The sequence below is a fragment of the Anopheles moucheti genome, chromosome 2 (genome assembly GCF_943734755.1).
Source record: "Anopheles moucheti chromosome 2, idAnoMoucSN_F20_07, whole genome shotgun sequence".
NCBI lineage: Eukaryota > Metazoa > Arthropoda > Insecta > Diptera > Culicidae > Anopheles > Anopheles moucheti.
The window spans coordinates 47,599,344-47,618,471 of record NC_069140.1 but is presented as its reverse complement, the minus strand read 5'-3'; the positions used below and the strand labels follow the sequence as shown (position 1 = coordinate 47,618,471).

The 19,128-nt window shown below is 41.9% G+C and overlaps 1 protein-coding gene across 1 annotated transcript; it reads right to left on the bottom strand.

Annotated features, from left to right (window-relative positions):
* Positions 1-15,387: 15,387 nt before the first annotated feature.
* On the bottom strand, positions 15,388-17,249 carry LOC128297165 (uncharacterized). The gene is made up of 2 exons (XM_053032754.1): positions 16,904-17,249; positions 15,388-16,829 (listed from the first exon to the last, which is right to left on the bottom strand). Exons 1-2 carry the CDS (start codon positions 17,247-17,249, stop codon positions 15,556-15,558), a joined length of 1,620 nt encoding a protein of 539 aa, XP_052888714.1. The 3' UTR covers positions 15,388-15,555.
* Between the last annotated feature and the right edge of the window lie 1,879 nt (positions 17,250-19,128).

Here is a 19,128-nt window from a genome sequence, read left to right as displayed (position 1 = left end):
GTTGTCGGTGCATTGTGCACACGGTGTCCACGCCGGTCACCTGGTAACCGCACATCGTGCCACTAACGGCCGCTCGAAACGATTGTGCGAAAGATTAGAGCAAATAAGAGCGCCGGAGCGTCATAAAACTGCATGCGAAGAAACGCGAACAGGAATCACTCCTGTTCAACCGATGGGCTTTCGCAACTGCTGTACTAGGGGGTGTCTTATCTGAGCCCGGAAGTAAGTACACGAAGTGCTGTACACTGTGACAGATCGTCGTCTTTATGAGGTCCACCAGTTGGCGGCATGCAGCAGCGTAAATCTCGCCTGCAAACTTCAAATTCGCTCCAGCAACCCCTGAGCTCGTTAAAATCACATAAAAAATAACGGACGCAGCCAACACAGAAATGACTTTGTGGCTGCGCTCGTACCGTATGCCCGCGCACGTGTGTGTGTGTGAGGGGGTGTCTAAGCTTTTGAGTGTATGCGCTCCGCTGTGCAAGGCATTCGAACCAACGGAAGGAGCGTTCGTTTATGACCAACTCGTATCATTTTTGTCACGCGTTGTAATCTCATTAACGGGGATCATTTTGTCGGTGTTACCAGTTCGAGAGGGGTTGGGGGAGGGTTGGTTTTTTTTTGGTTGTATGTGTGTTACTGAAAACAATTTTGGGTTGTGTGATGGGAGGTACACAAGGCGACATGTGCTATTTCCTGTTTATTTAGGCTCGTGGTTTTCTGTAATCCTTGTAACAATCGGATTTTGATGATCAGAACGAGCCACGAGTTTTTCGGACTGGACAATCCGATTTGACGTGGTGTACGTGTGAATGAATACGCTGATGGAGGTCTCGGTATGATGGTATGCATTTTTATTGTTCCGTTGGTTAGATTTGAAAGGATTTTACCGCATCACCGGTTGGCACCGGGCCGGAAGCAGTTTTGGAATGGTTTGGAGGCATGGTTTAAGGCACAGAATCGAAAACCAACGTAGTGAAATCAAGCTGCAGGAATCACAAATTTGAATTCAATCTGTAAAATACCACAATCAGGCTCGGTGGGATGGGGTGTTTTTGCAGAGCATATTTTTCGTTCGGCAAAAAACGATGCAGAAACGAATCATCCGTATGTGGATGAAAGCGATGTCCCACGTGGTGTATTGGCGATATAAACGTTTTTGGTTGTTTGGTCTATCGGTTTACAAACAAAAGATTTCTTGAATAAAAAATCCCTTTTCACAGTATTTGAAAAAAAAAAGAAAAGCAATTGATATCTGTACCGGTGTCGAATCCTCCATTTGTGACGTGTTCTCTCTCTTCTTGTCGTAACGGCCTACTAGGCCATACCAGCTATTTTTGGCTTACTAGACTTATTTTACTAGGTAGTTGAACAGTTAGTCCTTGCCATGGGTTTGGTCCGGCGCCGCTACCATCATGCCACCGGGTCGCCCATGTTACGTTGTGACATGTAATTTTAATCGTGTTATTAAGATTTTCTTTTGCATTTGAAAGTAACTGTAAATTTTTTGTGGCTCTTTTAGTTTTAATTTTTTTCGCAATCAAAATAAAAATAGTATTTAGTAAGGGTTATAGTAATGGTAGATGAGTAGTGATGCTATTGGAATGGAGTATGGTACAATGTGCAATTATAATATTATTGTATTAATATTATGAATAAAATATTAAGACTATAAATTTATACACTTTATTTCACTATTATATTGAAGTAGGATATTGTTTTTAAACACTAATTAAGAATTACCGGAAAATGGCTGAATAAGGCTTTGATCTACTTGGGCTGTCTCGTTTGAAAATTAGTTTCTGCGTAATTTTGTACAATTTATCCAAACACAAAACACAAAAATATAAAAAAATTAATACTTGGTAATTTAACCACGAATAGTTTAATTCCAATCACTGTAATATGTAATTTCGGCAGATAGTTTTTTTTCTCGTAAACCTATGTTTAGTTTTTCTTTTTTCACAATATCAGTATTGTTACGAACATTAAAATTGACAGATATGTTACAGTCATTGAATGCTCACTATTTTAAAGATTTGTAGAGCACTACTGAAAATATTTTTATGTTTTCGTTGCTGTCGTCCAATTGCTGTTGATATTTACTAAAGGATTGACATCAATAAAACAACATATTGATAATATTCTTTTTAAAGAAGTGACGCAGAACACTGGTAAACGGTCGATCTCGATTGTCTCGTTACATGTCACAAAAACTGGAGTGAGAGTTCGCTGAAACATTTTTATAGTTTCAGGTTATTAATGACAATGTAGTGATTGAATTTTCACACAATCGTAAAGCGATTACTTGCAATGAAATGCCTTAAGTACATGGGAGTAATTTTCAGAATAAAATGTAATCCGATTTAATGATCGTCAATCCGTTGCATTATATACATTTTGATGGCTTTTTGTCGATGCATTGTTAAGACAGAACACATGCAATGAACAAAGAACGGATTTAATGTTTGTGCATGTGTGTGTGAATGTTTTTTTTTCTGCTGGGAAATAGTTTTGTGCTACTACTTGAAAGGTTTTACTCCATTCAATTCACAACAAACGAATCCATTTTCCCATTTTCTGCCAATCCTAATTAGAATCCTTCCAACGGCAAACTAGCGCCAACAGGCACACAGACGTTTGGTCCGGTGAAATCATTTGTTTTGCATGCTAAAAATTATGTTCCTCTTGTGCATTTGCCCACTGAAAACCATTTCATCAGCAGCGCCCGGCTCGGAAGTGATTGGATTTGTTTTCCGTACTTGGTTTTGCTGTTTTTTTTTTGCTTTGCTATGCCATGCCATGTCACAAACCGACACAAAAGTTTCCACCTTTTTTTTACTCCATATTGGTTGCATGGCAAATGAAATCACACTTGGACCGACCTGGAACTTGGGCTCGGGGAGCTAAAAAAACTAGAGGCAAAAAAAGCTAAAGGTAAAAATAGACAGATGTATACAAACCCGACCCCATACAAACCGTTTCAGTTCATTTGCGGCCGGGAAAGCAAATCGTGCGCGGGACCCATGTTCCATGCATTCATTTAACCGGTTTGTCTGTTTCGTTGACGTTTTACCTTCGCCAGCAGATGCCATTTCCAAAGTTTAATTTGTACCATCCGCTACCTTCTTTTGTTGCATTTGGAGCAAAGAAATGTGGGCAAGCATTCAGTGCGCATACTGTATAACGTATAAAATAAATGAACACAATCGACTGCCACTGATCGGGAAATCGAGTGGACAGCTGAAGTAAAATTTGAGCCCAAGCGCTTAAACTTGGGCTCAACCCGAACTACACATAATACATCGTGAGGCATCGCTTTGTGTAACGAATGTGATGTCCGGGACGTGAACGGGAACAAAATTGTCCGAACGTTATACTCCATTGATCTAATCCTTTGGTAGTTAGTTTTCGAACTGTCACTCCCGTATTAGGGTTCAACGTTTACTCCAGCTGAAGTACAACGTATTTTAATGTTCATTGATTTTTTTGTGTAATTGGATTTACACCAAAATTAGAAGCGTGTAGTCGTTTTGAAACCATACTCATGTTGCTTTGAAGTATCAGTGTTGGGAACACTACAACAGTGGGTTAAACGTCCCCAACGACCTGTCAGATAGCGCTAGGGAAAAAGAAAAGCGTCATACAAGAGGAAGAATAAAGCATAAAACCGATCGCAGTATGCGCCGGCGATCTCTTTTTAAAACGACACGTGTAGAATAAAGAGTTCGAGTAGAATAAAGAGTTTATGAGAGTTCCTTAAAACTTAGAGCTCCAAGTATACTTTAGCTACATTTTTTATATTGCAGTTATCTTATCGTGAATGTACATAATTATTTTTTTTTATTCACTGAAGAACTATCCTTATTATATCACATTGTTCAACAATACAACTTATAGCTATGAGGATGAGGGATACTGGAGTGATGGCGTTAACCGCTATGCCAGATAGCTTGGAATAATGTATTGCTAGACGACGGTACTCGATCATGCGTGTTCTAGAAGGCTCATGCAGCTGAGCAAGACCTTGAAGTGGATGTAACACCTTCTCTTATCAAAACGAGATATCGTACATAGTTGTAGTCCTAGAATGCTGATTAATTGACTAACTTCTGCGTATTTTTACGCTGGCAGTTGACGTCTGATATTGGATCTCTGGCAATAAAAGTATTTTGTCCTATATGTGATAGATATAGTCCTACTAATCACTATGCCGGAGATATAACTGCCAAAGCTTCGTAGTGCCACCAAAAACACGCAACAGTACTGCTAACTACTTAGGTACAAACAAGAACAAAAACATAGAACAAAAACACATTGAAAATGAGAAGGGGAACGAATAATATGGTGAAACTTTGATTATATTATTAGTTAATTGACTGAAGCCACTAAAAAACTATACACGGAGCTGCTTTCGATTCATTGCTCATGTGGCTAACTGTACCCCTTTTATTCGCATCCCTATGATGTAGTTGAAGCAGCGTTTATGATATCTTTCATTTATTGGCGAATGGCCAATTCTGGCTCACCGGCGGCACACAAGACTTTGGAGTTCGGCAGAAGCTAAAGGTGAAGATCAAGCGTAAAGTGATCTTACCATAACGAGATAGACGTTGTTAGGTGAAAGTGTCCATTGTGTCCTTCCAAATCTGACCACTGATTGACACCCAGAAAGGGCAGTTAATGGCTGCTGATGTCAAAATGATTATGTAGACGTAATATTAAAAATATGTAAAAATTTCAACCTTAATGAATGACGTAAACTACTTGATAGTTGAAGACAAGTAATATGTGGGATCCGTGTGCTTTACGTATTGCGTTAAGAAGTTACAAGTTGGGGTTCACTGTAACACCATGTTTCTTCCAACTGGAGATTTTTCAACAATCAGCAGAACATGATAATGTTCTTTCCTACAGCACTCATCGAGATTTGGGATTTACTCCTTTTCCCTACCTTGGAACTTTCAACTTGTTCAATGTCTCTGTGACGTGACAAGCAGAACTTTTTTGTGGAAAAAACTGAAAAGCAGCGGCGGATCAAACGGTAGGCGGAGTAGGCGGTCGCCTAGGGCCTCACCGTGTTGGGGGCCCCAAAAAATATGTGTCCATTGTGCGATTTTTGAAAATTTAACAGCAGAGTTAATTCATAGCACAACATTTAATTAAATAGGTAAAAGATTAATCAAAAATATCTTCCTTGGTTATATAAAAACATTTGTTTCTATGTGATGAATTAAATCCAGAAAAGAATATCGACTTTGTGACTTTCAAGTATAAACGAAATTGCACCAGGACCAAGAGCACAAATTTTCCAGTTAGTGGAGAAAAATTTCTTCGAAAACTACCAGTTTCCGAACGTATAATACCAGGAGAGCATACACGGAAGAGGTAGCTCCTAGTACAGCAATTTTGCTCAAAAACCGCCGAAAGGTATGCAATGTTTACACACCAACTTTGCATACAAACTAGCTGTTTTCAGATTTTCGATACCAGGAGAGCATGTTTTTCAAGAGGTAACACCTGGTACCAGCCGAGTAGCGGGATGTTGCACAACACATGTTGCACAACACATGTTGCGCAACATATGTTATACAACATCTGGCTTGCAACATCTGGCATGCAACATCTTACATGCAACAACTTGGGATTGCAACTTTGGTCGAAAACCGCCGAAAGGTATGCAATGTTTAAACACTAATTTTCCCGTTAATCGAGAAAAATTTCTTCGAAAACTACCAGTTTCCGAATGTATAGTACCAGGAGAGCATCCACGAAAGAGGTAGCTCCTGGTACTGCGCCGAAAGGTATGCAATGTTTATACACTATATAAACGCCGTAAGGTATGCAATGTTTATACACCATATAAACGCCGTAAGGTATGCAATGTTTATACAACAAATAAACGCCGTAAGGTATGCAATGTTTATACACTATATAAACATTGCATACCTTACGGCGCAATGCCAGGAGCTACCTCTTTCGTGGATGCTCTCCTGGTACTATACATTCGGAAACTGGTAGTTTTCGAAGAAATTTTTCACGACCAACGGGAAAGTTAGTGTTTAATCATTGCATACCTTTCGGCGGTTTTTGAGCAAAATTGCTGCAAAATTTGAATCGACCAACGGGAAAGTTAATGTTTAAATATTGCATACCTTTCGGCGGTTTTCGACCAAAATTGCCGTACTAGGTGCTACCTTTTCCGTGGATGCTTTCCTAGTATCGGCAATCTGAAAATAGCTGGTTTATATGGAATTTCGTACCAGCCGACGGAAAGTTTAAGTGAGATGAAGGATGCTTTCCGTTTCATCCATCTTCCTTACACTAACGTGATCGTTCTGACGGGTTTGATAGTATGCAATGCAATAGTGATGGGCAAATTTATTCCACACTGCAGGTGTCACCTCTTGAAAAACATGCTTTCCTGGTATTGGAAATCCGAAAACAATTGTGTTGTTTATCGCCTAAAAAATCAACATGAGCGAAATAGGTTTCTAAGAAATTTCTCTGATTGTTACCGAAGAAGTAAACCGATTGAAAACGGTACCTTGGGTGAAAAATCGTAGAAGGCGTTGGACTAATCAGGAATCGTAAATGTACGTGAGTCATAGAAAATGTGATCAAAGTAGTGGCGTTATGGCTCTCCTTAGCGCATACAAACGTTTATATATACTAGGCCGGTTTACAGGGCTGCGCAACAGAACTCTGAGGTGTACGCAATGGAGCTTTCTTTCCGAGACTTTGCTGGTGTTGTTAAATCATGTTTGAAGTACACCTCCCTAACACCGATAATGCCGTAGCAAAATTATAGGCCCCCATTAAAAATTCCGCCCTGGGCCTCCAAGGGGATTGATCCTCCACTGCTGAAAAGCATGCAAAACAAAGTAATTCATCTTCGTTTGCTCACACTTCCTTTATTATTAAGTACAATAGTTCAATCATGTTTAATACACTAATGTTTTTAATCACAATCTTTCATAAATTTATACCTGAAACAGGATTAAAATTAAAAACAAATAGCTCAATAGACAAAACTTTAAGTACAATTTATTGTATAATCGCCCAAAGTTCTAGATAATAAAATCATATTCATCTAAAACACAGTCAAAATGTCATCCCGTTCAATAAAAAAAAACAATGTATAAAGAAAATTTTCTGCCAAAACTTTTTCACACAAAACGGTCGAACGGAGGTGAAAGAACGTTGCGGTACGTACTGATCGGAACCAGACAGTTTGATCAAACTTCTCACGTTATGAATATTTACAATGAAAAATTGATGAGGTAATTTATAACATGCGTACGCATCCGCCACTTTAACCATTCCCGGCATAGTCAGGCCTAGTAGAAGCGAATTCCCGCTATCAGTCGGGCGTGCATTGTACGTATTCTTCTCGCGATAGCCCGACAGGAATGCCAAGGGTTTTTCCCTGCGTGTGGTAAATATTTTCCCCGTCAACATTTTCACACCATTCAGTCCTGGACGTGGCGGGATGATGGTTTTTTGTGTGTGTTGGTTATCGCTGTTCTTACCGCGCAAGTTCACCGTTCGCGTAAGATTTTTTGATACGAATAAAGCGAAAGGATAAAAAATGGGACGCTCTTACAAGATGAAAGTGGTGTGAAAGGTATGATGATGTAATTTCTTTTTTTTGTCGGTTGTTGGGTGAAGTCAAACCATCGCATCCAGGATTTTTTATGACAATGAGCACACGTTCGTCTTCCCTCAAAGTCATGGCAGGACGGCGAAGCATCGCCCGGGCCCACGACATCGGTGTTGCTGCACGGAAAGCGTTGTTTGTGGGCTTCGGCAGCGTGACAAATGGTTGACTTCGGTTCGGCGGAAAATCGACCGTGGCGTGACGGTGCAATCACTAGCCCGGAATTTTGAATGATGGCCATCGGTTCTGCCGTGGAAGACCCGACGTTTCGCGCTGATTTCCTAAATGGCGCTAACGATTCCGAGCGCGTTCGGAGGGTGCGAAATTTACTGCCCGATAGGATAATTGGGCGCGCGCTTGTCAACACTGGTTAAGGAGAATTTATTGGCCATTGATGGACAGCGCTATTTATCGATTGCAGTGGCATCGGTCCACTATATCAACCGTGCCACGGGGCACAGGTGTGCAGGAATTCGTATCGCGCTGGAAAACAAATGATGTCACACGGCGTGAGGTAGAACATGAGACGCAACTTGTTTGCTTGCTTTTTCTTAGTGACCGCGTTATAATTTATCGAGCTGCAAAGTGGCACTGTTTAGTAATTACTTTGTTAGCAGTGCAAATGATGCGGAAGAAATATTGTGGTCTTTTGCAGGAGGGTTTTCAATAACAATTTTTTAAAGTTATCTTTAGTATTTTATTTTTATTTTTTTTTATTTTCAGTATTTTTTTCTTTAGCTTTTTAGCAGTGAACCAGATGGAAATGATGCTTCTTTAAGGATAACATAGCGTTTTTGATTAATTTTATTTTTTTGCTATATGACACTGCAATCGTAAGCTTTATTACATACTTAATTGAAAACTAAAATTAAATTAATAACTATTCAAATATCTTCTTTATCGGCACAATACCCTCAATAGATCTAGGCCTGAAAATTTCCGGCCTTCTTTGATTTAATTTCACATTGCTTTACATATATGCTACATAAATTGTGATCTGCCTTTGAAACATAGGAGAAATATAAATCATAGATGAGTAGTTGTGAGTTTTGCCTATACACAGTATATGCGGCATAATATTACGTAGTGAACAATCCCCGTTAATTATTTTAATTCCGAGACCAAATGAAACTTAACACTGTTGAGGGAATTTTTTATTCATAATAGTTTTACGGTGTCTGGCTTCGGTATCGCGTCCGGAGCGAACGATTATGTGTGCTCGGTAATGGTGAGCTTGATCTGGACAGCACGAAACGGGAACGATGATAGCTGCAAGTGGTTTAAAGGGTATGGTTTATATTTTTATAACACGGTTTTTTTTAGTCAGTAAAAAGGAACACCGATAAAGCGCCGATACTGGCCCGATCGGCCAGGTTGAATGGTAAGAGCAGCTAAAGAACAAAGGTTCCCAGGGACTCTCGGTTTGTTTGAGTGGTTTATTTGCCCTTCGTTCGCTACTGCTGCATTGGGTTTGATCTTCGCTCTGACGCTCTGATCGTTAGGTGTAGAAATCTCGGATTTGGCAAGAATTCCCGAGATTGCATGTGCACGTTTCGGTATGTTTGGGTTTTTCACCATGAGCTGGCATTTTGTTGATATGTTTGTTTCCTTACTTCATCAGTTGATTTAAGCTCAAGTGGCAAACCGCTGGCTCATGCAAAAAAACACACACACAAAAACCGTTTTCACGTGCTTGGGGCGACGGGATAATGCAAGATAAATTAGCTGTTTTCTCTATTAATTGCACACATACTCACAAACAAACACAGGCGCACCGTACACCGCTTCACTGCAGCCATTTCAGGATTTAAAGAACGATCCCTAATGGTTGGCACTTGTTTTTGTCCGCTTTTTGCTAAGCTGCTGTGAAGTGTGGGAAGCAGCACGGTGGTGAGCATTAGAAAGTCAGACAACGCCACTAGCAGCACTTTGGCTAGGAGCTGTCGAAGCGAGCCATCAACTTCGGTTCCGGTTCGGGGTACGGTGTTCGCTTCAGAATACAAAAGTGGAAAATTAAAACTAGTCAAAGGTGGATCGGTGGTTGGGGCACGGAGTGTCTAGCGTCCTAAGCGTCTCGTTTGGGTAGACATAGACCGGTCGCTATTTTCTGTACGCTGCGATTGTGTGTTGCTGGCAGGCCGCGGTTTAAGCTCTATTATTATACTGTTGGTTCAGTTTCCTCGTCTCGTTTCACGGCCAGGGCAGGGGAATTGTACATTGTGGCTATGAAGGTGTCTTAGATAGTGTTACGAAGGGTGTTAAATGTATCGCAAAATTGTTGGCTGTTATTAAAAATCAGCAACATTTAAAGTATTGTTTCCAAGCTTTATTTGTTTTTCAGCTTGAATGCTATATAAGAAGAGCGAATTCATACTAAACAAGTGACACGTACAATTTATAACAGACAGATACAGATATATAAATAATTCTATTTTTTTTTTACACATTTCATTGTCACTTGATACTGTCTATAGAAACATAATCACACTTTCACTCACCGTGCGACACAATACAACTACTAAACTAGAAACCACCCTAGAAACACTGCTGACACTCGACTGACATTGTGGTCGTGATGTAAACTGTGACTCAACCGTTCTAAGCCGCAAATCGGGATGTGCTTAAATCATTCAGTTCCAATTCCGTCACCATCTTATCATCTTACCTCTGTCGCAGTCTGTAACAATCAGCGAAGTATGAGTTTCATGTGAAAATTAGTGTAAAACATCTAAAATGTAGAAGTTGGTTTTTTTCATTGCAATTGTAACCAATTTTTTATTTTCAGCGATTGAATGACAAGAGATGTCTGATTGAGATGTAGTTTTTAATTGCTTTTTCTATAAACTATACGGAAAGTTTTGTGTTCTGATGGAATATTTTTGCGGAATATCGACGCTACTCAATTTTAGATAGTTAGTTTTGTTTAAAGATTCCCTTGTTACGAAAGAACGAAGACCACCGCAAAACGATTTATTGTTTGAATGGATACTGTGCATTTGGTGGAATTTATCAAAATGGTATTAGTGTTCATGAGTCAAACGGCCACCACACAGCTGTCAACATCACTTTGAAATTAATAAACGCCTAGGAGTGGTTGTCATGTTAGAATTAATTAACAATACTCGTGGTTTGATAAAATGGTTACAATTATCCCGTTCGCACAACACAACTTTTTAGGAACGGACGTTTGTAGAAGTGGGTAAACTAGATAACCTTTACAAGATAACAAAGAAATCATTTTTTACTTGAAAGGAATGTTGTACTTTCATCGAAAATGTCGAGAAAAGAAAGGCTATAGTATAAGCTCGTCATCGACTTCCTTTCCTTTATCAGCTCAACAATCATACGAGGTCTAGGTCTGCCATTTCTGGCTCTCTTTGACTTTATTTACCCAAAGCCGAATAGTCAGTCCTGCGAATGGTGAATGTTTCTGAATGGGATTTTGGGCCATTCCTGTCGTGTAAAGACCGGCGTCGCTAATCCAAGCCTAATATTTATGGCGAGAATTATTATGAGCTGCCATGTTGTCGACAGGTTGTTTTGCGACAAGATAAGGTTTAGGCTCTGTCAAAAAGGTAGGCTGTGAAATTTAGAAAAGGAAAGTCCAATCCCATCCACGGGTATAGTCCGAATATTGTAGTTTTTTTGTGCGAGACAAACCGTTTTGTATGTGTCTAGAACAGAAGGTCTTTTGATATAATTTCCACGTAAGATTTTTTTCTTGTTCTCTGGATGTGCTTTAAATTTACAAACATAGCGAGTTATTTATTGGAACCAATCATTTTGTTTACAGTTTATACATTATTAATATTTGAAATCGCTACTCGGTTTTTGCGCTAAGTTTGCACTACTGCATTTGCAACAATTTCAAAATCAATTATCATCAATTTCCACGGAGAAACATCGTGATTAGTTGGAAAGGTAATATTTCTCCGGTGCTTGCTTGGTATAAAGATTCACGAGTGCAACCGTTACCATACCGTACCGAACGTAACTGCCCAACGCTGTCAGTTCATTTTCCCATCTTCGATGCACTGCCGAGCGACTGGGTTTAAAGCAAAAACCTCCCCAAAAACCCATTCACAGCACACGGTTACCACATGTCCTTAGCCGTAAGCTAACAATTCAAACGCAAATCGGAACAAAACTTTGTTTGCCGAGTCGAGTTTTCGGCAACACAATTATTGTCGTTGGTTACGAGACGAGCAAGGAAGCCGGTTGCTTATACCCGGATCCGCCACAGCCCGGTTTGTTTCGTACTGACCCCACAGGCAAAAACCACATCCAGCATGCCAAACCCGGACCAACCATGCAGCCGGTGTGACGAGTACGGGTTTTAAAATGGTGCTGCTGTCCGTCGTCATCGTCCACACTGGCGGTAGAATGAAATGACAAAACAATTTTGTACGCATCGGGGAGGGGCGGAGTTTTTTGGTCAGTTGGAAAGCGCACGGTGTCCAACCACCGTCCTGCAAGATAAGGTAATTTCTTTCCTCATTTGCTTTGGCAACTCGGGGATTGCTTTCGACCGAAAGTAAATAGGAACAACTCCGGGCTTTTCCGCTGTCGTGTGTGGATGTACAGCTGGTTTTTTTTGTCCGTTCGCTCGCAGTTTCTATTTCTTTGCCTTCCGGATGCTGCCTCGGCTAAAATTGCTGTTGGCACACGTCAACCGGGGGCCAAGCTGGGTGTGAAAAATGACAACGCTTTCATACCTGTGTGTCGGCAGGTTCCTCGACGCTCCCGCATACAGCCACAACCAAAGGGCATATTTCCGATCGGTGCCTGAAATACCTTCCATCCAGCCAGAAGCGTTTGTACGCTGGGAAAAGTTGTTGTGTTTAAAAAAAGATGACTAAAAGAGCAGCATGGTAAACATGTATACCTTCCGGTTGAAAGATCAAAAGAAGCTGGCCCGGCTGGCCAGGACATCTCCCGTTACTGACCGGGAGGTAATGCAGACGTTGCATACGTTGCGGTACCCAGCCGGTTTTTCGCTTGGTTCACTGGTAAGGACACACTATACGTGTTAGAGCTCTCCGGTACCTTGGAAAGGCGGATCGGTACGGGAGAAAAACTTCAGCTAGGTCAGGAACGAATGTGTGGTACACGTCAGTACGTCTAACGTCACTCGCACGTGGCCGGCACTACGGCGTACGGTGTGACGTAGTATTACATCGGAACATGTACACACCGTAGACGGTAGCGTGTGTTCTAAAATCTAGCCATCTCCTTCAGCTCATGCGCATACTGTGGACGTGTATGTGTGTTTGCGCTTGAAGAAAAGCTTCGGCCGGAAAAGCCAGCTGATGGCGTTCGTGTGATGTTGCCGATGTGCAACACATTCGGGTTTCACGTTGCGAAAGCTTTCACCTTCGGGAATGTGAGACAGCACTACAACGAACGTTACGCATCTCGCTCGCTCAGAGTTTTCCGCACCGTGAAGCTTTCCGGAACCAGCGCACGGTTGGGGCTTTTCATTCTCGGGCTTCAACTGGCTGGTGTGTTGTACTTTCCACCAGGTAGCTCACATCCAAACACGTCCGTGTCTGTTGGTGAAGGTGCAATTCGCTGCCACTAGTGGCGATAGTGGTATGGACTGCCAGTAAGATGCTAGTAGTACTACAACCACCACTACTACGCATTCCACACCTTCGCTCATCGGTGGTTTTGGCTGCGAGAGTTTTGAATATTTATGAGCAGGATTATAGATGTTTTACCCGGTCTCCCGGAGTGCCACGTTCAGTTCGCTTCCGATACCGGTGGAACGCGTTCGATATTGGTTCTTTCCGATTTTACCCATCAAACCGACCCGGTAGTATTCGGGAGCAGGAAATAAGCACGCTGTGCTTCGGCCACAGTCCGTCTTCCCGTGCTCGGCACTCACAAACGGTTCCCGTGGGGTTTTCACTTCCATCACATCTTACCTTTTTGGGTGAGCGGTACACAATAGTTATTTCACTTCTTCCGATCCCTGGGACATGGGACTGTCGATATCAAACGAAACCGGGTCGGGCCCCAACAATGTCGGTGTGTCTATGCCGGCTTTATGGCTTCTGAGCGGGAGTGGTGGACGGGGGCCAAACTTTATCACCGTTTCGCATCGACACTGCGTGTGGAAGTTTACGCCACACTGTTTGCTTCTCATCGAAGGTTGGGCTTGGGCTCGCTCACTTTGACCTTTATCGGATACACATCCACACACAGAGCATACACATCCAGCAGATGGAGCATAGTGTCCATCTTCATCGCGTGTCGGTCCGGTTGAAGGTGATGCATTTATAGGATAAGGTAATTTTTCGCCTCACTTTACGGTGAATCGGATTTGCTTGCGATACGAAGCGTAGGAAGAAGTTTTCCATCGCTCGCAGGTCCATCCGAAGGGCACGTTGGATGGTAGATAAAAGGAAGGAATAGAAAAGGCTGATAGTGGCATGTATGCACTGCACTGCTGCCCTGCTTGCTTTCACAATTTTCAATCTTCATTGTGGTGTGAAGCGATACGATGAAAAAAGTGGCACACAGAATTTGAATACACACAGCACAACAGCAAAAAAGAATGCAATACTTCCTAACTTTCCCACTTTCCAACCGTAGCCGGGAGCCGTATTTGAGAGACTAACACGGGTGTACAACTAAAACTGATCGATCGATTGATCGAACGAAACCTAATCAGACTAATTGAATGATTATTTGTATACACCCAGGCTGCCTCGTACCGATTCGGCACACATCTTGCTCGGTGCTTGAGGCTTGTGTTGGTTGCCGAGTGGTTGAGATATATTTCCATCGTGCAGAGTGTACTTCGTGATGAAAAATGTGGATGCAGCTTAGGTATGGCATCGTATTCCGTGCATGGTATTTCGTTTTTCGACACACGTGTGCTTGAAACGTTCTGGATGGTCATTGGTACTGAATTTGTCTAGGGATGGTTTTGGGGTGCGTTCTCATCGATCGATGACCGAAACTGCCTGTGTGCATTAGTGTAATGCACCTTTTCGATCGACAGAAGGTGTTCTGTGTGCTTTGCAATTGGATTTGGGTAGGGTTAGTATCACACTTTTCATCTTAAAATTTAGTACTCATCGGACTTTCTTGTTTATATCGCACTTGTCAGATATTGCTATGGCAAGGACATAAAAAGAAGAATTTTATTGATAAGTTTTTTCGTTTATATTTAATTAAAATACATTTAGCGATGTGGATTATTTGTTAAACAAATTAAAATAATCTCTCATTTCTGTCTTCCTTCAAATAGCTTTGATCGTTCATAAGATTCGAAACGTCCATATGATTAATGAATTAATATCCAGCCTAGATAGTCGATTTCATTATTGGAACGTATAAGTCGAATAATCATTATTTTAATATATTTTGAATAATTGAATCACGTTTTTTTAGAATTTTGATGGGGGAAAGTGCTAAACATTTAGAATGGTTTGCTGAAATGATCGCATCAACTTTCTTTATTGTTCTCATTGCTACAAGAATTGAATATTTTTATTGTTGAACGTAATTCAGGGGACGGCACATTTGAGGTTAACTGTATATAAAAATTATATTGCTTAGCTTGATGCTTGATGATGTGGTAAAATTTGATTTAAAATCTGTGTTAAAATGAAACTGTATTGCAGATTTGCGATACAATTAAATCATATCATCGATGATGTTTTATCTCACCCTCACCAATAATAACACTACAAAATACAACGAATCTAGAAGTCTTTATCAATGTTATTTCAACAGATTTTTTAAACGAATAACAATACCCCGCTTCCTTTTGTTTCGATTACTGCTTTTACAGTATTTGCAATATTCTTAATACATTAATTATAAAATAAATTGAAAGTATTGCAAATAAAGCAGATAGAGCTGATAAAACAGTAATAAAAAAATTACAATTTTGCCTTCTGGTTCACCAACTCTCGTAACGTGCGTCGTAATATTTTGCCGCTAGCCGTCTTTGGAATCTCTTCCACGAACTTAACTCCTCCGCGCAATCTCTTCTCGTTTGACACTCGTTCTTCGATGTGCTTTATAAGCTGTTCCTCTGTAACTGGAATACCCTCGGCCCTTACTACAAATGCTACCGGTAGCTCACCAACGCGCTCGTCCGTTTTACCAACAACGGCACAATCATTAACGCCCGGGTGGCTTAAAAGCAGTGCCTCCAGCTCAGCCGGTGCCACCTGGAATGCTTTATACTTGATCAACTCCTTCAGCCGATCCACGATGAAGAAATCCCCGTCTGCATCGTAATATCCTATGTCGCCGGTGTGTAGCCAACCGTCGGTATCGATCACACGCTCGACACCGATGTAACCCTTCATGATCAAGGTGCCCTTAAAGCAAAGCTCACCGTGCTGCTCGGGACCAAGGACGCGGCCCGTATCAGGGTCGACCACTTTACCCAGTTGACCCGAACGCACTTTCCCAATGCTACCCGGTTTGGGCGTCTGGCCATCGTTGAATGTGATGGCCTGCGTAGTCTCGCTCATCCCGTAACCCTGACGGATGCTTATGCCCGGCAGCCGTGCGACGATCAACTCTTCAACTTCCCGGCTGAGCGGAGCAGCCCCACAGGCGATCGTTTGCACCGAGGACAGATCGTACTCGGGGACGGCCGGATGTTTCGCCAGGAAGACCACAATCGGCGGTACCGTGTTGAGGAAGCTCGGCCGATACCGTTCGATGCAGCGCAGGTAAGTGCGTGGCTCGAATCGTGGCAGATAAACAATGGTGAGGTTGGCACCGAGCCGGCTGATCATAGCAATACCGCCAGCTACATGGAACCAGGGCAGCACATCGACGCTGCAATGCAACGGGAAACCTTTCTCCAACACCTCTCGCACATTAGCCATCGTCGCCATCACATTACGGTGTGTGATAAGAACGCCCTTCGGTAGACCAGTCGTACCAGAGGACATCACTATGATAGCCACTTCGTCGGCAATATCTACCGGTTCGGGTTGCAGTGAATCTAGCGTACAGCGTTTTCTGGAGCGCTGTAAACACTGGCCAAAGGTTGTCCCCCGTTCCAGTGCATCGTAAGAGATAACGTTGAAGCCCTGCTTGACAGATCGGCTAGCTTTGAGCAGCGCACCGCTAGCCAACGATGAAACGAACACAATCTTCGGTCTAGCAACGTTTAACGCATGCACGAGCTCGCCTGTGTGATGGATGAAGCGTTAATGAAGTTCGTAATTATTGTTTTCGCAACTATCGACCGCAGCAACAACTTACGTGCGGTGTAACTTGGATTAAACAGTGCGACAGTGGCACCAACCACAAACAGGGCAATGATCGTGATCGGATACTCTTGACGGTTTTCGGCCACTATTGCCACTACGTCACCGCGCTTGATGCCGTGATCTTGCAGATAGGCGGCCAACTGACAGGACCGTTCCAGCACCTCGGCGTACGAATATTCTTTTCCGGTTACACCATCTATCAGGGCCACACCGGCCGGAGTCTTGCGGAGCACTTTCAGGAACAGTTCACCGAGAGATCGTGATCCCAACGTGAGATCAGCTGGTGCTGGTGCACCACGTACGATCAAAGTGTCGTCGAATGTGTCGGGTTGGTCCATAGCGGTGGATGGTTAGATTGACACTGGATGCGCAGTAAACGGACGATGATTACAAGAGCAGCACGGTCGTTATCTCTCTGAGACGTTGATAAAGACGGCAGACAGGAGAAGCTGGCCGGCTGTTGGAAGATACTGGTAGTTGATGCTTTCCTACCGCATAATATTATGTCCAATAATATTATAATGAAAAGAAACATGACTGCTGAAGGGCATTGTAAGATGCAGAGCTTTCGAACTACATCGATGTACGTGTAGAGAGTTCACGAAGGTGTTCATTCATGAACCAAAGTTCGTTTCTTTCAATTTTCTTCATTGATTTAGGAACCGTAATGTTAGGGTTGTTTATGAGTTGATATACGCAGACAATTCAGGTTAAATATTGTCTCAAGATAGCTTCCTTCCTACTGTTGATAAAAATGTGCTTATCTCCGTAGCACACTAACCGCCGTAAAGTAGAACAATAATAACAGTGATACAGTGCAAAAATTAGGATCAAATTTTGTATTATGAAATTTCATCACAGCCGAACGCGTCGCGTACTATTATTTAAGTAGGGATCCGTAATTCTCACTCTTGAATACAAAATCCAGTGTGTTTAGTTTTGGGTTTTTAATGGAATTACGCTCTTATGTACCACGTAAAATAGCACGGAAAGTTTAATTTCGTTGAAAGGTTCGCACAAAAGCTGAGGCAGCAACCTCAGTGGCTTACGGTTTTGCTGCTGGTGAGATAATTATTTGCTGTGGATTGCACAGAACCGGACCCAGTTGACATGGTCACAAATTATCTGTCGTTCCTTAAAAAGCGGGAGCTTAACTTCAGTTACGTGCGAATATTTTTTTCGTTAAAAACAGTTTTGTTTTTTTCTGTTGGTTTGTTTCGGGGCTTACATTTTATATCTTATATACTCCGTTTCCGGCTTGCTTGGTGGCACCGAGATGCCCGGATGTTTTACAGTTAATTAGTGAAATTGATTCTTTGATGGGATTGGTGTCATGGCTGGTGGGTGGGAAAAACTAGATGCCATGCTTCGGTGATGTTCGGTAATGTGCCAATAGAAATAACCACAAAAACCATCGTGCGATTTCCTTCCTTTAGCCGTTGAAGATTCATCCGTGGAATGGTCGATTATGTTGATACTAAAGAGAAGCTCAATAAACACTATGCGGTGAATGTGTTTCAGTATCTGCATTTTGTTTTTGTGACTACGTACCAACCCACGGAAGAAATATTTGGATATTCTGTGAATTAATTATCCTTCAAAATTAAAATTCCTTTCCAGAACATCCGAAAGCTCCCAATGAACCGTCTCGAATTGATGCTGTGGTAGTAAACGGGAGAGGACCGTGGAATGACTCAATGGATCCACGAAAGCGGAGAAGCAAAAAAAAAGGACACTAGCGTGACGATTGGTTGGTGTAAAACAACACTTAAACCTTTCCCATCGTGTTCTGCTGTGAATTAATTTCTCCCGTTTTATTATCCGTTCCGCAGTAACGGTCCTTTTCGTGGGGACCGGTTTGCTGATAAACCTCGACGGAGTGCGGTTTATGGTCGTGCGGAAAGCTGAAACTCAAATCGACCATGGAGGTGTTCATAGAGATTGAGAATGACCAAAATGACGTCGTGAAAGTGGTTGATGATCAAAAGATGGATGGTATTGAATTCATTCGACGGAGACGAAAATGTAATAATGAAAAAAAGAAAATGCCAAAAGTTTTTCAGATTAATTTTGATCGGTTGGAATGCTTTGAAATACAATAATTTAACTGTTCAGTTGAATTGAAATTGAGGCTTTTATTAAATTGCACACTAACAATATCAAACCCCTATCGTGAACTAATTTGCTCCATATGCATATTACTAACAGCTTGCCTGA